The 27,317-nt window shown below is 45.1% G+C and overlaps 1 protein-coding gene across 8 annotated transcripts in view; it reads right to left on the bottom strand.

The window, feature by feature from the left end:
- BEND7 (BEN domain containing 7) overlaps positions 1–26,485 on the bottom strand; it is a 79,976-nt gene extending 53,491 nt beyond the window's left edge. For 2 of the 8 annotated variants that reach the window (XM_070601159.1, XM_070601161.1), the window contains exons 1-3: positions 26,080–26,485; positions 23,711–23,794; positions 137–439 (exon numbers count right to left, since the gene is read on the bottom strand). In XM_070601159.1, coding sequence (XP_070457260.1) covers positions 137–439; positions 23,711–23,794; positions 26,080–26,140 — 448 coding nt within the window. In that variant the 5' untranslated portion in view covers positions 26,141–26,485. Of the gene's footprint in view, positions 1–136; positions 440–6,456; positions 6,585–23,710; positions 23,795–25,460; positions 25,794–26,079 lie in introns of those variants that run through there. The other 6 variants (XM_070601163.1, XM_070601166.1, XM_070601162.1 and 3 more) reach the window with 5 other exon arrangements.
- Between the last annotated feature and the right edge of the window lie 832 nt (positions 26,486–27,317).

The raw sequence follows: 27,317 nt of genomic DNA, 5'->3' as shown, positions 1-27,317 counted from the left end.
AAAATAACTCAGCTAAGGCAGGTGATTAAGGAAGGGTTTAATATATTGAACTCAAAGAACATAATGAATATTTAGAAATGAAACACATTCGGACAACCCCCTTGAAAGGATTCTGAATGTCTGACAATGACCATACCGTTGGAGCTCCCAGCAGTGTGGGGCTGACTCTGGAAGGTTCTGGAACGGGTGCCATACTGCCCTGAGAACTGCCCGCTTTGGGGTGATAACTCGTTCCATGCACCACGTGAACAAGGGTTGAGGTTCTGGGGGGCCTCAGCAGAGGAGTTCAAACGCTGAGGCCAGATGGAATCCAAATCCTGGGGTTCTTCTTTTAACTTTTCTCCTTCCTTGCCCACACGCTGATAAATCCTTCCAGTGCTGTCATTCAGTAATCTTCTCATTCCTGTAATTTGCTTTTTAATTTCCATGCTTTCATCTCCTAATGGAAACAGGGTGGAAGATATCACGCAAATTAGCAAAAGAAAAAATAATCCACCACCAAAAAAAAACCCACCCCTTGTTCGGAAATGGGAAAGATTACTGATTCCAGAAGCAGGCTTCTAGAAATTTAAGTAATCCATAAAAATTAAAGGCAAGAAAACTGGGTATGGTCTGAAGAAACTGACCATCTTCCTGGTACATCTCATTTTAAACTCTGGCCAAATTCTCTTATGATATGAAAGGTTTCCTGAGTGGGTTTCATCTGGAACTCTAAATTCCCTCTCTGGAAGTGTCTTCTCAGTGAGGGAACAGGCTGAGGTGGAAGACCAAGGACGAGACCACAAAACCAACATCCTCTGCGTGGATCTGCCATAGCCACTCAAGTGTGCTGGACACGGAGGCCAGTGGGGCAGCTCTCCGACCCCTCGGCAGTCAGGGGCAGGTACCAGGAAGAATGTGTGGCATTCACTGGGATGGAGAGCTTTTTGATGACAGGCTGTTGGCACAGCAGCAGCACCATTAGCAGAAGACGCACTCCAGTACGAACGACGCTATTGGTAGAGATAGCACCTTCAGAGATGACAGTGAAGGGGCAGAGAGACACTTAGGGCAAGGGAGGAGGGCTCTGTTTTTCTCGGTCCCCAAATCACAGGTAGACGCCTCTGGAACTGCCTTAGCCCAGTGACGCTGAGGGGTCCCTGCCCACTCCAGGTACTGGCTGCACGATACCAGAAGGGGGAAGTGCGGCACCCCCCTTGCCCTCAGCCCCCTTCCTCATCCTGACCACCCCAACCCCGGACCTGCCTGGACCAAATCACCATCATCTCCACTTTGTAGCCAAGTGCAAAACAGAACAGGTTACTTCAAACCCTACGTCACCTAAACTCAGTTCTTATTTTTTAATTGTGGTAAAAAACACATAAGGTAAAATTTACCATCTTAATCAATTGTAAGCATCAGTGAAGGACATTCACATTGTTGTGCTACAGACCTCTAGAACTTTTCAACTGACTTCTTTTTTAAGATTCTTTTTCCCTCAGGAGATTTTTTCTTTTTTTTGACCTAAGGTATCTCTGTACTGCCCTGGAGGTACTTAATAAATACTCCTTAAAGACGACTCTAAAATTACACAGATGTAAAATATTTTCTATAAATAATAACATTAGAGGATGCCGATATCCATTAGGAGCTCTTTCAAACATTCTATTTCTTAAATTGTGCACCAGCGAGTATCTTCACAAAGACTAAGAGAAGTGGATTTTTTTTTTAACCTGGGTATTAAAAATAAAAGTCTTATGCCAGGATATGGATACACACTCATACAGTCACTCTACTAAATGCTTGAAATTTGAACTACAAGGAAAAAGAAAAGGCCCACAGAAAGTATGTCTTAGGAAAAGAATAGGCCTTGCAAATAAATATAGCACATTTAATATAATGATGTTTTAATGCACTTAGCATCGTATCAGACAGTTTTCTCTGCAGCACTGGTAACGGTACAATGAATCTAGATATTTTGTACTGTCTAGTTAGATATTTACTCAATTAATATACGAATACATTACTGAAAATAAGGGAACTTTTATACACTGCTTTGAAATAACTATCTTCAATTTTTTTTAAGTTTTTATTTTATTTTATTATTTTTATTTTTTGAGGAAGATAGCCCTGAGCTAACATCTGCAGCCAATCCTCCTCTTTTTGCTGAGGAAGACTGGCCCTGAGCTAACATGCGTTGCCCATCTTCCTCTACTTTCTATGTGAGACGCCTACCACAGCATGGCATGCCAAACATTGCCATGTCTGCACCAGGGATCCGAACCTGTGAACCCCAGGCCGCCGAAGCAGAACGTGCACACTTAACCGCTGCGCCACCGGGCCGGCCCCCTATCTTCAGTTTTTAAAATGATAATAGAAATATTAATTCTGTCTTTAATATCTAACACAAGTGAACACAGAAATAACACAGACTTACAAATTTACAATACTGCTAAGTGTTGGCATATGCTTAAGAGGAGAAATATTTTAATTTGTAATAAACTCTTTTTACTTCTAACACCTGTGAAAATTACAATATAAAAACAATAAATCAGCTTCCAGATTTTACGAGAATGAATGACCAAGCACGATTTAAATAATGCAGAGCCAGCAAAATGTACAACTTTCTCAAGATGTCTATGGAACAGGGTGTGTCTGGAAGAGGTCCCAGAGGAATTCTGAAAGATGAATCTAAGGCAGAAGGGGTGTTAGTTTCAGCATCCAAACATACACTTTGCTGGCTAGTTAACAGCACAGTTTGGGTAAGAAGCAGCTTCCTTCCTGTGGGGTTTTTCTTTATCCTTGACCTTCTAGATCAGGGAAGCCGCACATGCATGAAAGGCTGCAGCACACTGATCTTAGCTGGCACTGGCTGGTGGCTGCCACTACCCTCCCTCGCGGCTCCCTGGCAAGAGCTGCAGCAGCCAGGCCAGGCAGAGGCAGGCACCCTGCTGGGTTCCCGAGTCGGTGCCAGCTTACGTCTCACATGAACCCTGACACATCAGAGCAGAAGGGAGACTTGCTTTTCAAAGGTTCCACCTCTGCACTGGAGATAGAATTCTATGATAAAGTGCTGTCTTTAGGGGAAACAAAAAGTCACAAGTATTCTGGAACTTTCTAAGAGCAAGTCTGCTTTGTCATGGACCTTAGTTTCAGAGTCCTACAACTTATACCTCTGAAAATTACAAACTGAAACTACAACTTGAGTTGAGCTTACTTTTTATTTTCATGTGGGGGGATGAGAACCCCAAGTCGAGGAAAGAAGGTAAAAGCATAAAGGGAGGTTCTGGTTGTGGGCTGCCCCTACGATGTTTGGAAATAGTTCTTCCAAAGTCAAAACAAAAAACAAACACACAACGACAACAAAACAGGACCTGGGGTCCCAAGGAGGCAGAAACGGGGGCTCTGAAGGAGGACAGCAGAGGCCACAGCACATCTGACTGCTTCACTCAGAAGAGACCTCACAGCTGACCTGACTGCGAAGACGTTTTAAAGGACAGAGAAGAGGAAACGGCCATAACTGGAGCAGTTGAGGAGAGGAAAGCTGAGCGACTGTGCGAAAGGTCAGAGAAGCGAGATGGGAGAAGCTTCGCAGGGGAGGCCGATGGGCGTCCCTAGAGGACAATGGACGTGTTCGAACGGTCTCTGGGGGAACTGACTGTCCTTCCTTCAGCCAAAGACGTTGGGAGCAGCCGTGAAAATGGGGGATGGCCCTGAGCCTGATTCTACATGCAGGTCATGATGGGCTCTGGCAGAGAGGGGGTGCGTTTCCTGGTATGTGCGGGACAGATGGAGCAGAGGGCCGGAGAGCAGACCTGAAGACTGAAAGGAGGGATGACAGAAAAAGCGGAGTCAACCCACACAAATGGAGAGGGAGTGGGTGCTGAGTGCAGGCAAGGAGGGCGAGCCAGCAGCAGCTCAGGCGGCAGACGCTGGGGAGGCTCAGTGGACAGGCCTGGGCTGGCGCTCCCGAGACCTGGGCTCGCCTCTTAACTGTACGAACTTGCTACTCGATATGAGACAAGTCACCTGCTATTCTCAGACCTCAGCTTCCAGAATCGTAAAATGGAGTCTGAACTAGACTGTGCTCCACCCCAGGGGTCCACAGAAGCAGACTGGGAGGAATGCAGGTCTTCCAGTTACCAAGATGTTAAGAGAGTACCTCCTGCCTCTGAAAGTCATACGTGTCCTTCTCAGAAAAAGTGGGCTGCTTCTGTCTGTCGCAGTGGAGCCTAAGCTCTTTGATTAAAAAACAAATGGTGGGAAGTACGTAAGAGATGAGATTTGAAGCGTGGGTTGACCTCCATTCTTCTTTCCAGTTCTAATTAGTCAATGTCTTCTCCACGTATAAATGCCAGGAAAAGGAAGCTCCCAGGAGCAACGGGCAATAAAGAAGCATGATTCTGGGGAAACCTGCGCACTTTCCTGATTTCTTTCCAAAACTATCTATGTCTTTACTTACACTCAACTCCAAGAGGCTGGATCTTTTTAGAAAAAAGAAACAAAAAAGAAATCTTACTAACAGGGATCCATGCAATGTGGCTACCTTACAGGTACAACAACCTAACTGGAATCCTTTTGAGCATTTAATAACTATACTCCTTGGACAAGGTCTAAAAAAGATTGCAGGCTGAATTCTACTCTTCACTAAATTTCAAGACTCTGCCAGATCACTTTCCCTTACATAAAGAATTTATATAATATATACAGAGTCTGGCAACACAGAAGTCATCACACAGGATCTCCCTTAACTTGGGCAGGAGAGAAGGATATACTACACAGAACACGATTACTCACGGTCTGGAGTAATAACAGAAGAAAAGATGGTTATGCCCAACCACATGGCAAGATGATATACGCCAACATCGTATGTCCACCTATATATGCCTTCTTTTTACAAAGGCTCACGAATAGTCACCAAATCTTTGCCCTAAAAATGAACTAGTGTTGACGTACAGGAACATGCCACAAACCTTTCTTAAGTAAATGAAAGAAATGGCTCATCAAAACCAGAAGGAAGTCCGGTAGAATTAAATGTGATACTAAGGTTATAAACAACCATTTATTAATAGGATGGAGTGAAAAAGTAGCAGAAATAAATGATTTCACAAACATTTATCAAGCATCTCCTAGACCCCAGAGATACAAATCATCTGGTACAAATTGAGGGCACCCCCCCAAACCTCTCAACATCTTTTACTCGAATCCCTTTATACTGGTTGGTTGCTCTGAAAAGTGGTCCTGATTTTTCGCAGCCTCTTGATCCCCTACGCCTCTCTTATCTGTGTGCCCCAGAACTCCACTGGCAGATAGCCCTACTATTTGTAGACAACTCAACTTCCTTGCTAGAACTAAAAGTCGGCTCTTCTCTGAGGATCCTGCTTCTCTGCAGCCCCCTGCATAGAAGTTATTCACCTCCCATTCCCCTGGGGCTGGGGAGGATGGCTCCCCAAAACATCACTCTTCCAGCCCCAGGAAGAAGCTCACTGTTGTTTGAGTTGATGCCACAGAGCTGTACCACCTTCCACTCTTCCTCCTGAATAGCAGATCTGTCTGCCAGGAATTTAAGATTCCTAAGGCGAAGCGTCAGGTGATGAAGTCGAAACGTATAGTGAGGTCATCCCATTAAGGGCCTTACCTGCCAGGTTAAGGAAGAATAATTTTACACTGGAGATACTGGGTCATTACTCTGGGTAATTTTAAATTCATTTTCTCTTTTAATATAAGGATAGTAAATAATCCGATCCATCCTTTAGAGAAACAATTCTGGCAAAACGATGGTGAAAATGTGGGGAGAGAAAACCAGTTAGAACGTTACTGCTAATGGCTACATGAATGACCATGACAGTCCGAACCAGGATTTGAGGGATGGAAGACAGAGAGAGACATTTAAGAAGTTTCACCAAATAGACTCGGTGATTACTTGGGGTCTGGGTGGTGAAGGAGAAGCAATTCAAGATAACTCAAGGTTTCTAGCTCGGGTGGCTGAATGGATGCTAACGCCAGCCAGAGAATTAGAAAAAGGGGGTTGCAGGGAAGTGAGGACATAATCAGCCTAGTTTTGACAAAGAAAAGTTAGATAATAAGCAGGCACTTGGAAATGCAACTATGGGGGACATGAAGTTGATGATGAAGCAGTACTCCACAACTATTTGTAAGCAGTAGTAGTAGCTACTACAAGTACCAGTAGTAGCTGAGTCTCTGGACTGAGTAACAATTCAGGGGGTGGAAGGACACCTTATGCGGAGATACCAGACTTCCTATTAATCTAGCATGCAGAGATCTCAACGCCTTCATTTTAACATTAAACTTCATCTGTTTCCAAGCTGGTAAAGTGAGTCAACCTGTTCTTCCTGGACCCCCTGTCCCTGTGGCAAGTAGTAGTCACCACGGTCAGAACAGGGTCATCTCTAACTCCTCACTCCCCTGACCCCACATGGAGTCCATCACCCAGGGAGGCCACGCTTGGTAACTCACCTCAACAGAAGGACTGACAGAATCTTAAAGACCCGAGGGACGATTCTGCCACTACATTCAGTACTGGTCGACTTGCACTACAGTATCATGTCCAGTTTTGTACTGTGTTATAGAAGCTGTTGAAAAACTTAAGGAGATAATGAGAACGTCAACAAAAAAGATTAAAAGAACAAGGAAAGGTTAAAGGAGTTGGGGTGTTTCACTGAGAAATAAATGGCTATTGAGTAACTTAATTATCTTCAAATACACTACGGGTTATTATGAGTAGGACATTGTTCTTTACCCACAAGGAAAAAATGGATTGAAACTGGAGCTTCCAGGCAGGAGGCTGGGCAGTGTATGGTCTTAAAGAGCTGATCCTTCCGGTTCAGAAATACTAGAAACAGTGCAGAAGCATCTGAGAAGATGTGCAGAAGAAGTGACAAGAGGAATGCTTTTCTGCTTGAGAGGATGAGAAAGTTCTGGAAGCAGATAGTGGTGATGGTTGCATGTCACTGTGAATATAGTTTACAAAAAAAAAAAAGCTTTAAAACTCGTTGCATTTTTCAGGTAAAAATAAACATGTTAAAATAGAAAAATTTGAGTTTCTCAGTGAGCGAGAGTAAGATGACCAGGATTTACAATATATGGTCCAAATCTCTCCTTTCAAACACTAGAAGTTGGCATGGAGCCATGCTGTGGAAAACACTGAACTGCAGCCTGTCAAATGACAGCAAGGGGAGAAAGAACAGGAAAAAGGAGGCAGCGTCCTTCAGCCTATGCTTTCTTCACCACAAACACCAATGAATGAGTCTAAAAGCAAAAGGAATTTGAAGTAGACTCTGTGCTGTGAGAAAGGCTGAGGTTGGTACCCTCGTTCCAAACCTACAATGACATGCACACTATCAAGGTCCCAACTGGTCACCCTCAGGGACGACAGCCGTGTTTACAAAGGACATGCAAACAGCAAAAGTGGACTGAAAAGCATTAGTTTATAGAAGAGAGCAATGGTTTCCAAGGGAGCCCTTTTTTCCAATGCAATCTTAAGTGGAACTCCAGTAAATAAAGAAGAGCCGAGTTCTGTTGAAGACAGCGTGCCAGAACCCGCATTCCTGAAGCAGCCCCTGCAGTACAGTCAAGAACTCCTAGGACGCCACACAGCATAGTCCAAATGCCACTGAGAAGGGAAGAGGCAAAAACATGGCTACAGAATCATCTAATTGGTTAAATCAAACAATAGGATAGGGAATATTTGAACTGAAAATGTAGTTGCCCTATGTTTGAGGGCACTGTCAAACTGAAAGTTACAGGAGGAAAATAATTAAGCAGCCCAATGTATGCATGGCATTTTCACGTAAAGGACAACTCAGTTCCTTTCAAATCTATTTAGATGATATCAGGTTCATTCATTCACTCAATAAATATTTATTGTACTACTACTTACTATGAGATATGGGTGACCAAAAAAAGAAGAGGAAAAGAAATATAAGATACAGTCTCTTCCCTTCAGGAGTGTATGGTCTAGCAGGAGAGACAAATGAAGGCACAAGCAATTCTAAGAACACAAGGCCTCTCTTGTAAGGAATAGGCAGGCTTACCCAGCACGGGCCACCTGCAGCCAGGGCGGCAGGCTGGAGCTCTTCAATCAAGGCTGAGGATGCGAAGCCAGGACAGGTACCAAGAGAGAACGCCAGGGATCCTAGCTGGAAAACAGGCTTTCTGAGAAAAAAAGGGCTAAAAGGGCTTGAGATGGGTATTCAGGACCAAAGGAGCAAAGAAATCCCAGGGAATGGATCAAGGAGCAGCGAGCGTTTCGAAATGGGCTGTCATGCTGCTCCTCAAAGGTGTCCCTCAGAGAACATCTACAGACAAAGGAGCATAAACATCTGTGAGAGGTTTGGGGGAAAAGTCCTAAAAGGGGAATCAGGAACAATTTTCTTTGATGTCTTCATGTTTTATCTTAAGAACTAAACGCAAATCCTATACTCTGCTCTCATATAACATCATATGAGATGTGCAGATTCCCGCAGCCAGGGGAAGAGCACTGGGCAGCCACAGTTACACGTCTGCTAGTTTAAGACACACCGGCCAGCAGAAGGATGGGCTGGACCACTACAGAAGGCCAAGGGCTGCTGCTTTTAAGTCAGGCTCTTCAACGTGCTCAGCTACATTTTCTAGGAATACATTTACAGTGTTCATGACGGAACAGACAAAACCAAGAGAAGATGTGATGAATGCCTCAGACATGGCATAAATTACAAGCGTTTCAGGAATTGAGCGAAGAGATCATTTTAAACAGGGAGGCTTATAGCCAGCTTCATCAAGATGGTAAGATTTGAGCTGGTCAGTAAAAGATGGCCAGCATTTCCACGGGCACTTTTGGGGAGAGAAAAGAGGGAACAGAATGACAAAGACTACAGGCAGAGGAAACAAGTGGGCCATGGGGAAGAAGCTAACTTGCTTGGAGTTGAGGCACGGAATGGGCAAAGCTGAAAACACGACTGAAATTTTGACTGTATCCTGAAAATGACAGGAAATCAATGAAAATTTTTCACAGGAGAGTGCATGACACAACTAGAACTACCTAACCAATTCAAAGAGTTTACCTACTTAGCTCTCCCCAAATGGTCTTATTTCATGGACACCTAACGTTTATTTTATAATAAATATTACATGGCTGCCCAACTGAATGTTCCTTTGATGTGTGACTCTGACCATCATTAAGTGAGTAAGTCAGAAGCCACCATTGCAAGTAACGTTCAGGAATAATCAAGTCAAAGAGTTGACATCCTCAATACACGGAAGAGGACTTACAAATCAGCGAGAAGAAGACAAACACTAACAACGGAAAACTGGGCAAAGGACATGAACATCTAATTCACAAGAGAAATCAACAGTTTAAGTCCCTTAATCTCCCTAATTATTGATGTAATGAAAATTAAATGATGTGAAATTCTTTGTCTAATAATTTGTCCATTAATTCTTAGTCTATAGATTCATAAAGCCCATTTTTGGTGAAGGTGCAGTGTTGTAGTCACTCTCATATGCTGTTGGTAGGGAATCTTTCTGGAGGGAAATTTGGCAACTCCACTTACAGGAATTTATCCTACAGAAATATGCAAACAAATACCCATGGCGTGTGCAGAAGGACATTCACTGCAGCCTCATTTTACTAGTGAAACATTTATCAACAGAGCATTAGATACATGAATGATGGTATATCAATATAATGAAATTACGGTATAGCCTTAGACATCTTTAAAGAATGAAATAGACCTTTTTATCGTCATTTGGAAGTATGCGCGAGATACTGTAAATGCTATGACGGTTGAGATCATGATTATTTCATTCACTACTAGATAACCAGGACTGCCTGGCTCAAAATGGGCATTCAATCTATGCGGAATAAATGGAGATCAGTTAAGTAAAAACAGTTGCAAAACATTATACAGTTATGTGTTGCTTAATGACAGGGATATGTTCTGAGAAATGCATCATTAGGTGACTATCGTTGTGCGAACATCATAGAGCATACTTATACAAACCTAGACGGTTTAGCCTAGAACACATCTAGACTGTATGGTACTAATCTTATGAGACCACCATTGTGTGTGAGGTCTGTCGTTGACTGAAATATCGTCATGCGGTGCCTGATGGTATAGCATGATTCCCTTGTCCTTTTCTGTCATACATACACAAATTTTTTACACGCACTCGATTGTTAACAGTGGTTATCACTGGAGAATGTGACTGAGACAGAATATTTTACTTTTTACTTTATAACTTGCTTCCAACCTTATAAATTTTAACTTTAAAAATGGTTTTAAAATGAGTATGTATTACTTTTCTGTGATTAAAAAATAATCTAGAAGAATTATGTACAATCTTCTCCCTGTGGTATTGTAAAGCTGGGTATAAGGCAACTGGTAGTGGCAGTTTGGACATAAAAAACATCTTCTATAATGTTACCCAGGAAAGAGGATGTTGGGCAGGAAGGAGAAATAGCTGGCTAGAGACAGCAGCAAAAGAAAGTCAAGAAAGGAGGGTACTGGGGTGGGGTATATTTTGCAACCCCTGGGGTACATCCTAAGATTACTTTCTCTTAAAGCTCACTACAAGCCATGTATTTTTAAAAGGAATTTGGAAGCAGGTACAGGGAAAAGTGTTAAAGCCACCATTTCTAGAGCCCTCGCGCCGCACCAGGCCCTCTGGCGAGCACTCTGCCTGATAACAAGCTGAGAGGTTCGAATATTGATGAATACGTTTTACCCAGGAGAAAACAGAGACTCTGAGGTTAAAGATCTGAACGGGATCCACCAGGCTTCAAGGGCCAAGCGTTTCACTGCTCTACGAAACCGCTCAAGGAACTAGCTGAAGGCAGAAGGACTCCATTCACAGAACAGTGAAGCTGTGTGGTTTCCAGGAAGCTGCAAGGACAAGTGCTGGGTGCTGTGTGAACTAGTCAGCACCTTAACCACCTAGTTATGCTAACACACATGGTGGAAGCAATGAAATCATCACACCAAACTATCTTTATGGATTCCAACTTAGCTGTACTGTTTCAAGCTAAGAAGAATAAAGTTCAGACATTTCCTTTCAAATTGGAAACACGGTTCATGTGAATCCTGTGAGTTCCACAAAGCCAAAGATAAAAACTTGGAAAAAGTGGAATAAGAATTTATTTGTGTTCATGATTCTGTGCAACATACAGCAGAAGTCTTCGAAGGCTGACAACACACATAGGAAAAATATAACAAGATTGTAGATTAAGAGCTGCCTCCATATGCCGATAGCAGTATAACCAAAATCTTGCCTTCATTCAATAAGAGATAAAATGTTCACAATTCACCGTCTGGAAATAGACAATATTTTTCAATATAATTTGAAATGCTGATCCTCTGTTCTACTGTACAGAAGACCTCGAAGAGAATGCTAACATGGAAGCGCAAATCTCCCCTTCTTACTGAGATGTGAATTTACTGTCTACAGCACGGATCAGTTAAGCACGAACATGATTAAGTACTGGCTGTATTAAATTTCTTCAGTTATTTAAAATTTTTAAATATTCCAAGTTAAATACACATACTCTTGGACAGTTTCATCCTCAATGTAAATAATGTTAATGATGAAAAATGGATCACATTCCCAGTGCCTTCTTCTTCCAAGGATCTCAAGGAACTGATAACTTTGGGCCCAAAGGCACCTGCAGAGCGGCAGTCTTCCAGAATGAGATAATGGGAAATCTCCAGGGGTAAGGCAGCCACAGATTCAATCAGTGGCTTCCAAACTTTTCTGACATGGTTCACAGCAAGGAACACATCTTTCATGATGACCTAAACACACACATATGCATACTATGCGCATAACTAAAACAAAAGTTTCATGAATTTATCCTTCCTGCATGCAATGCACTCCGCTATTTTCTAGTCTATTTCCTTACTATTATTGTTGTTGTTATTGTTATTGCTGTAGTTAGTGTTTGCAACAATCCAGTAAACGGATTTCATAACTCACTTATAGGTCACAACCACTGGTGTGAAAAACACCGCCTTAAAGTCAAAGTTATTTAGGACACTGCCCTAGGCAGTCTTGCCCCCCTCTACTCTCTTTCTGGATCCACCCATCCTCTCTCCAGGCTCCAGTGACAACGTGTATCCAGGCACTCCAGCCTTGACCCCACTTTGGGGCTCCAGACCCATACATACAACTGCCTCCTGGACAGCCCACTCGGGACACTTCAAAAGCAACTTCAAAATCATGCCCAAAAATGTATTTTATGATGACCATCTCTGAGGCTTAATAAACAGCACCAACCCAGCTGTGCAAGCTGGACACCTGGGACTGCCCCTCTTCCCCTCCCTCTCACAGCCAGTTCATCACTGAGTCCTGCTTACTGTGATTTCTAAATGAATTGTGATCCTTCCACTTCTCTCCACCCCCATTCCCATTATCGCCTCATGGGGCTACTGCCAAAACCTTCAGTGTTGCTTCCCTCCAATCTACATTCCCCCCCAAAGCCAGGGTGATCTTTCAAACACGCCAATCTCATTCCATGACAGACCTCGGCGGAACGCCACCCACCTCAGGATGAGGCAGCTCCCCCTACGGCTCACCCAGCCCTCCACCTCCGTCCTCCCCTGCCTACTTCTCTGGCTGTGGCTCTGGCCACATCCCCTCTTCTTCTAAACTGGTGGCTCTCAGGTCTGGCTGCACATTAGGATCCCTGGACAGCTTTAAAAATCCCTGCGCCCAGGCCTCACTTCAGGACAATTAAATCCGAATCCAATTAGGGACTGTTATAGACAGCCAGAGGGCCCTCTGCTTTAGCTACAGAAGTGCTCTAACTTCCTGGCCTTCACACATCCTCAGCTCCACCCCCTTACTCATCCTTCAGGTCTTAGCTTAACTGTCATCTTCTCAGGGGTCATATCCCTTAATCCCCCAGGCCTGCTGAGACCCCCCTGTTCTACGTTCCCACAGAATCCTCAATTTCCCTTATCACAATCTAGTGGGCTTTAAAATCTCCTAGCCTGGCACTAATGGCTACTCAATAAGTACCTACCAAATGAATGCAAGAATAAGTAAATTCTAGTATCAGATATGCCAAGAAGCTAGAGTTGAGGAGAGCTGAAAAAAAAAACACACTACTGATGTGCAAGACGTAAACCAACATCTGTGACATCTGTGGAAAAAATTCTCCTCATTTCTATGGAGTGTATGGGGTTGGCAAGCAGAAGCCACTTGGCGCCTATATTCAATCACGTCTTCTCCTGAAAGCTTTCCCAAAGGAACATATCTCATTGTCATCGTCTTTCTAGCTCATCAAAGATGATAGAGGGGGAATCGTTTCCCCTAGTGACTAAGTTGCTTGCCCAAAATGACCAAAGTAAACCAGAGGAAGATGGATCAGATCTGGGCTACACAGCTTTGCTGCTCCAGGCGCCAAGCTCCCTCTTCCAGAGCAGAGTGACACAGTGGAACAGCAGACTTACAGAGAAGGCTAAAGCTAACATTCCCGCAGCAACACCCCCCGCAACCGTATTTCATGCAATGCTTATTAAGGTACCCATTAAAGTCCTGCTAGTAATTGAAAAAATTATATATGTGCAATGAGAATGAGTTCGTGTTAACAGAAGAACCTTAACTTTTGCATCCCCTGACTTCTTACTTTTAAGTTGTACCTTTACCTTGCATTTTTGTGAGGTTCTTTATATTTTATACGTAGGTGTAAAGTCATATTTGAGATATAATTCCATTAGCCATACAAACAACTTCAGAAGCTATTATGTTGCATCAACTTTTTCTGTAAAAATAAATTGTTAAGGATATTATTCCTGGAACAGAATAAATTCTTGGAATTACTGAGTAACTTATGTACCATACCACTGTTCCAAGAACACATTACTTATTTTATCATGACAAAGTAAAGTTATTAATCTTCTGGCTTGTATTTCAACAATGAGAAATGCTGTAAGATGCACAGACACCTGCATTACATTTCAGTTCAACTTTATACCATCCATAAACATCTCTGTTTTGGACACCTCGTCCAAACAAATGCTCACAGAAGGCTCCACGTAGCATTCGGTTTTATGAAACCATAAAAGTTCCTTGCTGTTAATTACAGAGACAAATGCCTCATCACACATTTGGTTACCAGATAGCATAATTAGTTTTCTCCATTAACCTTTCAGATATAAAATCTGATTTCCAAGTAAAAAAACACTGTAAAGCCCTTGGAATTCAAATAACACAGTATATTTGTACAAGTCTGAAAAGAAATGCAATACTAAGAAAATATTTTTATGGATTTTTATTTACAAGGATACTGATTGTCTGGAATATCTAAAGAAATCTGTCTAAACTTGTTAATGATTTTAAAATCTATGATCAAATATGCATGTAGTAAGCTGTCTTTTGTATAGAGAGAAAGCACAGTAACCTGACCATGAATGGAATGTGCCCTTTGATCTCCCTCCTCTGGGCATGGTGATGCGGCTGCACTGGTCCATCACAGCCTCTCATTTGTTCCCCCTTCATACCAGCATCTCAGAAACAACCGACAAGGGAAGGGCGTTCAGCCCATGGCAATGCAATACTTTTTCTCTGCTCACAGTTAATGACCTCACAACCTTGGCCTGCTAAGGACCACACTCCAGCTCACGTGTCTAGGGGGCGTTTCTGATTGTCATCATGAGTAGGTGGGGTGCTGCTGACATTTAGGTATATTTATACCGCCAACATTCAGAGGGTGGGATCAAGACCCCCTGCAATGCATGGGACAGTTTTGCACAAGAAAACTATGGACTCAACAGACTACCCTACTCAGATTAGCTGAGTGGCAGCAAATCACATTTCAACATGTCGTAACATGGTACTCATTCATTTATTCCTTAGCAGTTATTGAGAGTCTGCTCTGTGCCAAGTATTGTGCACTAGGAAAACGGTAAACTCAGAGTCTTGCCCTGCAGGAATTCAAGCTGAGACTCGAGGGATAAATCAAGGATCACGCGGACAAGGGAAGCAGAGGTCATTCCAGGCAGAGACTGCAGAGCAGATGCCAGGGCCACAGAACTACAATATTCCAGAGGTGCCCACACAGTATAGGGAGTCTCCAAGGCCCCTGGGGCGGGGGCTGGTATGCACACAAGGGCCAGTGGTGCATCCTATTTCAGAGTTAAACTTTAAGAGGGGGTCCTGCTGTTAACCTAATAAAAAAGAAAAAAGCATGTAATGAAAAATAAACATTCCATTGGCAGTGTTGACATATTTTACTCCTGATATGTGAGGTCCAGTTAGCTACGAAGAAGGATGTGTAAATTTTCACCTTGCAGAGCATAGTTTCAACACGGCTGATTTCACCTCTTTATTCTGAATTTAAAACCGAACTCTTCCCTCATTCACTGAACATCTATTAATGTTTGTTATGTGACCAGCATGGAGCTGGGCAGTGGGGACACAGGGATGATCCTTAAGGAGTTTACAACCCATGGGGAGAGACACAGGAGTAAACTGGCAATTCCTCTGCTTTGATAGAGACACACGCAGGATGCTGTGGAAGGCGAGGTAAGAGGGGAATCAGAGAAGACAACCTGGAGGAAGTGACATCAACTTGGAGCCTTTAGGGATAAGAGAAAGCCAAGCAAAGCACAGGGAGGATGGTGCAAGCGTGGAGTTCCAAGCAGAGTAGGTGGTTCATGCAGCCACAGAGGCGAGAACGTGCCTGGCCTAAAAAGAGAGGAAGTAGGGCCCATTGCAGGAAAGAAAAATGGTTTGAGGGCTGGCCCAGTGGCACAGCAGTTAAGTCTGCACATTCAGCTCAGCTTCGGTGGCCTGGGGTTTGCCGGTTCGGATCCAAGTGCAGACCTATGCACCGCTTGTCAAGCCATGCTGTGGCAGGTGTCCCACATATAAAGTAGAGGAAGATGGGCACAGACGTTAGCTCAGGGTCAGTCTTCCTCAACAAAAAGAGGAGATTGGCAGCAGATGTTAGTGCAGGGCTAATCTTCCTCAAAAAAATAAATAAATAAATAAATAAAAATGGTTTGCTATGACTGAGCCACGGGAGGTGGGAAGGGAAGGGTCAGGACTAAGCTCGAAGTAGACAGGTGGCAGTTCATGGTCTTAACTGTCAGGCTTAGGAGTCTGAGTCCTAACATGAAAATCACAGACAACGAGGAAGCTCAGGCAAGGGAGCAGCCCAAGTTGTGCAAAATACCCTAAGGAACTAGAGGCACCCCTGGATAAATCACCGCAGGGGTGGCGTCTGCTCCTTCCCCCAGTCCTCCCCCCTGCTCCCGCTGTTACTGTCCTCTCCAGGTAGTGCCCTCTCCGAGAAACTGTTCCTTATAAGAATAATGGACTTGCTGTGCAAACGTCCTAGACCTATTTTTTTTTTTAAAGATTGGCACCTGAGCTAACAACTATTGCCAATCTTCTTTTGTTTTTTGTTCCTGCTTTATCTTCCCAAACCCCCCGTACATAGTTGTATATCTTAGTTGCAGTCCGCGCCCAGGATCCGAACCCTGGGCCGCCGCAGCGGAGCGCAAGAACTTAACCACTCGGCCATGGAGCTGGCCCCTAGACCTATTTTTAACTTTGAAATGCAAAGCACATGCTTCCAAAATCTTCATTTTATCTTACAGACGGCCATATTATTTTCTTCCAAAAGTAAAAATCCATATTCCCACGGGAACCAGAGAGGCTAAACTGTTAATACGTCTCCTTAGATTCTGTCTTCATGGAGATTTTCTTTCTTTTTAATGATGTGGTCACGATCGGTGTAGGCAAAACAAACTATCGCAACACATCACACACTTGACACGCGGGAGGTTCCTGAACCACAGCGGGCCTGTATGAGAAACAGAAGAGGCAACTTGTCCTCAAGACACGGCCTCAGTGAGCAGGCACACCTTGCACAGCTGTGTGCAGGGGCCCCTTCCCTCACAAGCATGACACGCGCCAAGCTCTGTTGTTGTTTAACAGACGGCTGTTTAAAAACTTAAGGTAGAAAAACTTGCTTCATGCGGAACCCGACAACTAAACAATGCCAAAATCAGTTTATATCTATCTTAAACACCTCTATAAAGTTGTACCAATGTTACAGCAGAACACGGAACCAGCAGAGCAGCTTCTGTTTTTCAATTTGGTTTTCAATGTGTTGCTAGTTTTCAAAAAGATTTCAAGTTGTGTCTCACAAATCAATGTCAGGAGTCCCAAATTTCTATGCTAGTTTAGCATATGACAAAAGCTTCTTCCAGTTAAAGGAAGAAGATTTCAGTTTGGCTCACTAAATGTTTCTAAAATCTCAACCTAGTGGTATATTTTAAAACAAAGCTTGAGAGTCCTATACAACAGGGCTCAACATGTTCACGCATCTAGACAACGAAGATCTGAGTACCTATAATGTGGGTACCTGTTATGAACACAGCAGCGTGCAGGATGCTCCAAAGGATAAGAAAAGAATGCAGGTCACACTTGCTCTGTGATCTAATTTACCTGAGGAGGGAGGGTGCAAATAACGACAATCCACGTGGTAACTGTTGAGGTTTGAGGGCGGGGGTACTTGCGGGGTGACTTGGAGCACAACAAAGCCATGTACAAAAATAAGCAACATTAGGCAGTCCAGGCTAAGTGCTATAAAAGAGTAGTGTTATTATTTAGTGTTAAGGTGTCCAGAAGAAAGGTGACTCCTAATTTGGAAGGAGAAGGGAGAAGGAGATAATAAAAATAAGAACAAAGCATTTTCTAGTTTTAAAGAGTGTTTCACCATACAGGACTTCCTATATGCTGTAGGGGAACTTGCTTAGGGGTTAGGGCCAACATTACTGTTCTCTTATGGCAGATAAAGAAAACCCTCAAACTTTCATCCAAAGTGTTATGAAGCGTTAACCTGAGACGCACACCAAGGTTTTCTGACACTAAACCTGAGCTCTCTCTACTATGCTATATAAACTGAAAAGGCTTCCAGGCCTAGGTAATGTTTGAATTGGGCTTTGAAAACTGATAATAGAGACAGGATTGCAAAAGAAGGAATCTGGGAATGGGATAAGACATGGGAGGAGACTGGAGATTGGGTATGGAGAAATCGGGATGGGGAGAGGAATGAAGGTGAGAATGGGAAAGGAGCTTTAGGGAGCATGATGAGACACCAGTGCGACACCAACAAATGCCTTTAGGAAGGGGGAAGCCGGAGAGGGGGCTAGAAAGGTGAGCTGGAAACAGCAGGTGAACAGCAGAGGGGGAGGGGAACAGGGCCTGCTTCCTCAGAGGCTGCAGGCAAAGCAGAAAGAAGATGGGAAGCTCCCCTCTGTGAGACATAGGACCTTGGGCAAACTGAGGTTTCCAAAGGCCCATTTTTTTCACTTAAATGGAAATAACAATCCCTTCTCAGAATTGGTGAGGGTTAAACGAGATACAGGATGAGAAAGCTGGGCATACAACAGATATTAAACAAACCTTGGTTCCCTTCCTCCCAAACGGGGCCTGGGCTCTTCCAGGAGGAAACTGAGCCAACCCCTTTCCCTCTGCCTGTCTGCCGCTTTCACCCCTGAAGTCCTGCTTTGCTGGGGAGAGGGTAGGGAGGCAGACACTAAGATCAGCCCGTGCGCCCGGGTAGAATGGGAGGGGTGAGACAAGGACTGCAGGCAGCTCAGACACAGTCAAAAGACCCGATTTTAAAGTGTGGTCGACTACCAACTACTGTGTGACCCTGGGCAAATCACTTTCATCTCTGAGCTCAGCTTCCTGTTTGTACAACAGATATAACACCTACCTCACAGTGTAGCTGTGATATTAACTAAATGATTAATGGAAGTAGGAGACAGGCCTAATTGCAAATGCCTCCCAAACTTTAGGCAATCGGCAATATCTAAGGATGACTAAGTCTGCATCTGGAGTTGCAGAAACACATTCATATGTGCACTTATATTCAAAGGCATCGTCGGGGCTTCAGTTTCCTCAAGAGGCTCCCTCAACTCTGACTTTGCTGGCAACGGCTTTTGAAGCCATTTTTGGACCTGCAGTGTAACCAGACATACTTTCAGAGCTGTAGGAAACCTCAGAAACCATCCAGAGCAGAGGTTTCTACATCGTGAGGAGGGCACTGGAAGGGCTCTGCAGGGGCCCGTGGAGGTGGGGAGGCCGAGGAGGGTGGGGCGTGGTGGAGGCGCTCTGGGTGCCCTCCGCCTGCTGCCAGCACCCCTGCTCCCCTCTCGCCTGTTGTACATAGCGGGGCTCCACATGGGAGTTCGTTTGAACAAAGCATTTCATGTGGCTCAGGGTATGGTTTTGGAGACAGACAGATCCTGGTTCTATCCTGGTTCCGTCAATGAGTGACTCTGTGCACTCCTCAAATTCCTCATCCAAAGAGTGGGAATGAGAATAACTTTCTTGGAACAATGAATGGGATAACAGATACAAGGTCAGTCCTGACACATAACACAGTGCCAGCATAGTGCCTGGCACATGGCAAGCTTTCCATAAACGGCGCTATTCTCAGCCACATTCCCAACCCCAAGAGACACTCAGGCCCTCTTGGACCTTCATTTTAGGAGGCTGCTTCTCACTCTTGGAACTCCAGCCACAGGTGTGGTGAGACATCAGGGCCTCCTTCCTCTTGGGAGGAGGGCCCAGCTCCCCAGCCCTTGGAGGCCAAACAAGAACGGGGTGGGACCCAGGTCACTGGAGTCCAGGTGAGGAGCCCTGCCCTTTCACACAGGGGCCTGCCCACCTCTCCAGGGAGGGGAAGTACACTGTGGTTAGGGGCTAACTCCCTAACTTGGATAAGTGGGTAGGAATTTTTTGTGTGCCATCTTTGAGTAGATTCTGGGGACCCTGGGGTGGGGGTAGCTGTCATCAAGAAAGCCACTGACAAGAGATTCAAAAGTTCAGAGATCTTGACTCAGCTTAACTGGCATGGCTACTACAGCCTGTGCTTCCTCTTCTCAAAGTGTATAACTGAACTGAACACTAGAAGAAAAACTAGAACAGGGCCTGGCATGCAACCAAGGAGACCGAATCCCTGAAAAACAGAAGTTTCAAACTTACAGACCATAATAGTAAGTCTAAAACAACATCCAATGTATAAAAAGAGATTTTATTATATGTTTGTATTATTGTTATGAATAATAAATTAATCATCTCAGTAAAACACTTTCTCAATGTGCCTTGCTGCCAGCTAAGTTCTCTTCGAAGCTCGGTGAATTTGCCTGGCTCAATGTGGTAGAAGCAAAAGATCTCTGGACAGCAGACTTGAGGTTATTCCACTTTCTGCTATCTATGAGCAAGTCACTTAACTCTGAGCTTCAGTTTCCTCCTCCGGGTAATGGGATAATAACATCCACCCTCACAACTCACGGATATACTGTAAAACTGAGGGGATGACAGAGGTGAAAGCACTTTCTAACCTATAAAGCGCGGCCCTCCCTTCAAGTCTGATTACACTGACGCTCATCCCTCTGTGTGGCTCACGTCACCCCCACCTGGAATCTTCTCCGACTCCCCTCTGCCTATCTGTATCTTTCCCTAGTTCAAGGTCCAGCCTTCCCAGAGCGCTCCACCCTACCCTAAATTTGATCCTTCCCTCCCAACTCTGCTTTCGCTCGTTGCCCTAACGGTTCCCATTTGTCATTCAATTATGGTTCACACAGAGGGATAGCAGCATGGGGTGTGCACAGCTGAGGCACATGGGCACTGGGATCCCAGCTATGGCACTTGCTCCTTGAGGGATCTGTGGCCGGCTACCTAATGTCTCTAAGTCTCATCTACAAAACGGAGACGATAAGGACTCCTACAGAGCTGCTGTGGGAAGTAAAAGAGATAATTCATATGAGAGGTACTCAACTCGATGCTGTGCACACAGTAAGCGCTCAATCCCCGTAGCTGTCCTGATTGCTGAATATTGCTCTTAACTGTGTCCTGCATTTGTCCTCTCTCCCTCACCTGGATTTAATCCTTGAGAGCAGAGTCCCTGTCCTCTCCATTTCTTTGGTTACCCCCAACCCCACTCTCATTCCAGAAAAGTGCTGAGTTCATAGTATTTTCTCAAAAAACATCTGTTGAATAGATTAAAATGAATTAAGCTGTTTTTCTCCAAACAGTGGTCAAATCTTACCCGAGTTCATCACAGCCTGATTGACAAAGTCAGTGTCCACAAGATAAAGTAACTCTTCTGATCCTATTATCACATTAACAACGCGTGAGTAACTCCCAAAGCTCTCTGCCAAGCCGTTCACCCTACTGAGCCATCCTACCATGGTGGATGCACTGTATCACTCAACATCCTAAAAATATTCCCGAGAAAGAGATTTCTTGTGGGAACGTCTGCCAAATTCTGGAGCACTCTCTTCCTCCAAGATGTGAACTTTAATCTTATACGTGCAGACAGTATCAAAGATAACACGTATGTTTGAACACAGAAAATCCTATATAGTGTCCTGGGGGCCATGTTTCAGTAATGTGTTATAGGTGAAACAATTCTGGTATTTTGTCAACAAACTCCCTTGGATATCCTAAACCTCACACAGAATTCTACACCATCATGACTAATATTATGGATAGACTCTAGCAGTTTACAAAACAAACATGATTTAAATCTACATTTTAAGAATAGTAACTAGAAACTAAAAAACATCCGTTTTATAACACTGTCAACAAAATTCTTAATTCTATATGCCATCAGCAACTATTCTCAATTGCTCTACAAATTATGTTTGTGTAATCACTTGCTCTTCCACTTTTTAAAATTGACCTAGAGATCACAAAATGAAAATATTTCTTGGGAACCATATCACACATTCCCCAGAATGAGCAAAAGGCTGAGAAGTAAGCCAGGCGCACTTTCATGCTGTTCAGTCTTCTGTCTCTGGATGTCTAAGCCTTCTTGACCAAGACCTTGGGAAGCTTATCCCAAGCCTGGTCTGTCACTATGTTCTCCTATCTTCCTGGACTTGGGCTAGAAAAAAGGAAAGCAGCAATGTCTGCCCACTTCGAGAATTTCCATTTTACTGAATTCTGAGCACTAGCATCCTCCTCTTCATCATCCTCCACTCTCTCATACCTGGAATTAACCAACTGGATAGCGTCCTTACCATTTTCCAATCACACAGCAGAAAAGGGGGAAAGGCCTGCTCCGTTGGAGAATAACTAAACCAGGGACATGATGTTCCATTTTATGATAAACGTAAATCTTCTACTAAAAGGCAAACTTCATTTCGAACGGCCAAATAGAGTGGTATTTAGATACAGAATTCCAACCAATCAAGTTTAGGGAACTGAAAATACAGAATCCCAACTTATTAAGTTTAGGGAACTGAGAAGAGTACAATCCAAGAATATTCTCCTTCTGGTCAAAGCATTTTGCTTGACCATTAACCTTTTGGTTTTAAGTTGTCTTGGTGCTGAGTAGTGCTGGCCTCAGGAATATTCTTTCCCTCCATGGAAAGATCCACATGCCTTCAGTGGTTGGTTGTGTAAGAAATGCTGATATTGCCCTCCCATTTTACCTCCACAAAGTATCTATTTGACTTCTCAGTCCTTTGCAACCCACCCTTTCTCTTCCTCAATGCAAAAAGAGAGACTGTGGTGACAAAACACGACATCTTCAGCACTCACGTTGTTTTAACTTGCAATAGTCCTCAGGCTGGGTCAGAACAGCAACCCTCCTTCCTTAAGCCAGATCAACTCTCCCCAGGGATATGGCGATTCTGCCCTTGCCTTGCAATCACTCTTGCCCTGGCTGTCTCTCGTTTTCTGCTCCTTGCTGTACAGCACCCAGCCCTCACCCTACTGCCATGGGTTGCAGGTGCTGAGGATGGGCAAGGTTGAAGCCAAATGCCACCATTTACTCCCCACTCTGACTTTACGGGTACTTCACTCAGCGGCAAAATCTTAAGTCGTTTAATTTTTGGTTCATGGTCTGCAAATAACCAACCATACATGCAAGGAGCTTCATGTAAGGTATTTGCACCAAAAATGACATATGAGAAGAGTGCCGACATTTTTGGCTACCTACTCATCCATCATGTGGCCACAAGTGTCGGAAGGTCTTAAAGACGCTGCTTTTACTCTGCCTGTCCACAAGATGAGCTGGGAATGAGGATGGTAAGCGCAAAGTATGGCTATTCTCTCTGAACACAAGTGTTGGTGTGAAATGAACGCAAAGCCAGGAAAGCGAGGAGCTGCTCTGTGACAACTAGTACTATTAAGAGGTGGTTAGGCGGACAATCACACTGTGATTTTCCTTACGCTTTCTGACTGTAGATTTAATTTAATTTTGTCATGGCAGGATTAGCAACCAGGTCACAGAGGTGAAGGGACATTATAATAAGACAGCATATTAATCCTCTATCCCACCCAAAGCAGAAGCAAAACCAAACAAATAGCAGCTTCCTGGAAATTGAATTTCTGTTATCCAGATGTCAAAGATGTAATACCCCAATTACACAAACTATTGCCAGTGAAGCATGCCAGCGAATATGCAATGTAAATGGGGTGAGCGCCGAGCGACAAAACTGCACAGTCAGCATCTGGCTCTGGGAGCGAGTGATAATTAGCACTGTGTGTAGACACTAATAAACATTTATGTCTGAAATTACAACTTTTAGCAATGTTAATAAGGGATATATTGGCAATCTGTAAAATAAAAGGTCTTGAAAAGAATGTCATACATTAAGCAATGGCAGACATTTCCCGTTCTGGCACAATCTTTTTTTTCCCCCTAATTGCAAATGGCCACGCTGTTTTTGCTGAGAAATTAATTGACATAAGAACCTACCTAAAAAAACGGGTTGTGTCTCTTTGGCCTCCCCATTAACATCGTTGCTGAATTCTGAGCTCTTATATACCTCATGGTGATAATCTGTGATGAGAAAACAACCAGAAATTAGAATTCTGATGACCTGCGAGATATGAATAAGCAATAAAGCCTAGAATCTCATGACATATAGTGTGTATAATCTACAATTTAATTTATAAATACAAATTTCAATTTATAAATAGAATTTTTGGTTAATCACAGAATTTGTAGTCACTAATAACCCCTAAAACTTTGCTTACTCTGGAGAAGTACACAAACTTGAGATATTGCTTTGACATTAGAAAACAGCTCTGCTTGGTCACATAGTTTTTACAGTAAATTTGGCCCACAGATGCCAATTACGAGGCTGCTTTTCTTTCAAATGATAAGTCTATATGGAAAAGAAAAACCCTGCCCAATCATAGGCCAGAGGAGTATTCCAAATTTCTCTCCACAGCCTGTTTTCATAAGTATTTCAATAGTATGCTTTAGTGTTACTCAACACTCTGTTTTCTCAGTTTACCCAGAAAAATCCCCACTGTTAAGCAGCTGACAGCCAAGCACACATGAAAAATACCGATTTGTTATTTCAAAAATAGTATAATTTGGATAAGAAAGCAAGATTCTCATCTTTCATACAAGTGAGTCTTTTGCATTCAGCTACTGCACTTTCATATGCAATAATTTATGTCCTAAAAATGCACCTGCAGAGCAGAGAGAAGAATCAGACTCATAATTTAAAAGAAAAGAAAAGAAAAACTTGCTATGTCAGTCAAACTTTAAAGTACAATATTTTACAAGCTCCTCTACAGAGGCGACTGTACTCTGGCAATTGTCTATTTCTAAAAAGCAGCATCGCCTAGGTCAGAAAACAGAGGTCCCTTCTTAACAGCTATTCCCTTTTTTTTGGCCTTGGACCTCACAGGACAAGGTCTACAAAACGACTCTCACTTTTAAGATAAAGTCGTAAGTGGCCTGAGGTCATAAATAAGAAAGCAGCCTACATTCCTGAATGAATCAGATAGACCAACAGGCCAGTCACGCAGGAAGAGACTTTTAAAGTACAAATGACTGTGCAATCAACACTAGTAGAAAAAATGCACATAGAAAGAGGGAAGAGCCAAATATTTTGAATACGTAAAAACTATTTCAGGCCTCTTTCATGAAAAAGTATCCAAAGGAAATCAGGGGATACAGATATGAGTAGATCTTCAAAATGTCAATCATCAGACCATTTTCAGACTAACCGAAAACAGGCTTTATTGAATCTCTATCATCCTTAGATCGGCTTATGTTGAAAAGCTCTATTACTCGCAATTGCCCTCTAATTTTCATTAGCTTACATGTGACTTCTCCAGGTTGTTAAGACAATCGCCTTGCTCTCTACTCTGATGCCAATGCTAGATACGACAGGAAAAGCGGACAGCTTCTCTGGTTTGGTTTTGACCTCAAGTTGATCCAAAGAAGATAGAAATTTAAAGAGGGTGGTTCTCATCTCAATATTAGGATTTGTGACATGACCATGAAAAAAGTCACCTGCCTCCAAGTTAAGGTGACACAAGGCATTTTGAAAGACATATTTTCACATCTGCTCTTAAGTTCTCATCATTTGTTAAAAAGTCAAATCAGGAAAATGAAGACTCTGATAAGTAATTGAACATAGACAGGACTATTCAACTTTCCCCTCCCCGATAAAACAAACCCAAGCCCCAAAGACTGTGGTATACACCTGTTAAATCGCCAGGAACCGGCTGGATTTTTTTTTTTTTTTTCGTCAATGATACATATATGACTGATAAGTGATCTATTCTAAAACACCTTTGCCATGCAAATAACGAACGTATCTAGAAAAGATGTTGGACGTCAACAATTCTCATCTGGGCTTGTCCACCTCATGAGCTTCTTTCTCGTTCTTAAAAGAACCACCACCTTTCTTCCTTCTCTTTGCGGGGGGGGGGAGAAAAAAACACCCCACGACCCTGGGTCGGGATTCGTGTCCGCACGGCCTGATGGAGAGGCAGATCGCCCCCAGCCCCCCACCTAGCCACAGGAGTGGAATACCAAAGAAGGCTCCCGGCTCCCCAAGTGTCATTGTTTGCTAATTTCCTGATGTGCCCTCCGACTTGTTTACGCCGGATAACATCCTGCCTCTCCCCCCGCACAACTTTCCCCGCCGCCCGCGTGTGCGGCCGCTGCCCCCGCGGGAGGGGACTCGGGGGGTCCCGGGAGCCCGGCCCCCCGGCGTGGGACGCGCGGCCGCGGCGCCGGGCGAGGGGCGGCGGGCCGGGCGAGGGGATGTTTACGCGGCGCCAAGTCCTTCCTCCGCCGGCCGCACGCCCCCCGCTTACCTCGGCTCACCAGTTTGAAGCTCTGCGATTTCCTGCTTCGTTTCCTCTCCGAGAACTCCATGGTGCGGGCGGGAGCGGGCGGCAGGGGCTGCGGCCGGGGGCGGCCGGCCGGGCGGCCGAGGGAGCGGCGGCCGAGGCGGCGGCGGCGGCGGCGGCGCTGGCTCTTGTCACCCGGCAGCGGGAGCGCCAGGACCAAGGTCCGTGCCTGGAATCCGCAGGGGGGAGGCAGAGGAAAGGGAAAAGCCAGCTCGGAGCCCTCGGGGGCTGCGGCTCGCGGGGCTCGGCGGGAGGCGCCTTCCCGGGAGAAGTTGCCCCCTCCCGGCGGCCGCCCGCGGCGCGCTCAGCACGCCCCCCGACCCCCGCTCCTTCCCGGCGCCTGTGCGGGCGCCGCCGGAGCGAACTTTCCGTTGGGGAGCGAGTTGGGGGCGGGGAGGGCGCGGCGCGGCGGGCCGGGGCTGCCGGCGCCCTGGGCGCAGCTCCGGACGCGGCGGCGGCGGCGGCGAGCGCGGCCCCGGGGACGCGGCGGGCGGCGGCGGGGTGCGAGCCGGGTCGGGGCGCTGACCGCCCCCGCGGGAGGAGGGGCGCCGCGGAGGAGGCGGCGCCGCCGGGACCCCGGGGCCACCTGCTGGCGGAGCGCGGCCGCCGCCATCCCCGGGGGCCCGGGCCGCCGCCACCCACCGGCCTGGCCGCGCGGCGCCCCGAGGAGGAGCCGAAGGCCGCGCGCGGCGCCCTCGGCCCGGCCGGCTGGCCTGGCCCCGGGGACGCGGGCCCGGCCCGGCGCGGGGGTCGGGGAGTCGGGCCGCTGCTTCCCGGGGGTCCGGCTCGCGGCCCCGAGCTCGCCGGCGCCTCCCCGCCGCTCCCTGGGGCCGATCTTGTTAGAAACAGCCCTGGGGGTCGGGGACCCTCCTGGCCAGCCCACTCCTTGCCTTCAGATTCGGGGTGTCGAAGGGCCAGGCTCACTGGTTTTAGGCAAGTTTTAGGATTAAAAAAAAAAAAAAAGCCCAACTTACCCATCTGCGCTCTGCAAGGGAACGAAGAGATTGTAGAATTTCCTGGTGGGAAGAGTATAGAAGAGTGAGCTTCAGTTCTTCATCCCCGTGCAAGGAGGGTTGCAGGAAGATCCGGAGTTATGTTCAGGGAGAGAACTTGGAATGTGGGGCTTGGAGAGGGTGCAAGGGGTGAGGGGTGCGACGTCAGAGGGTGCCTGATCGCTTTGCTCACTCTTAGGGAAGAAGTGG

Source organism: Equus przewalskii, chromosome 30, assembly GCF_037783145.1.
Source record: "Equus przewalskii isolate Varuska chromosome 30, EquPr2, whole genome shotgun sequence".
Lineage (NCBI taxonomy): Eukaryota > Metazoa > Chordata > Mammalia > Perissodactyla > Equidae > Equus > Equus przewalskii.
This window is presented reverse-complemented; position numbering and strand designations above follow the sequence as displayed.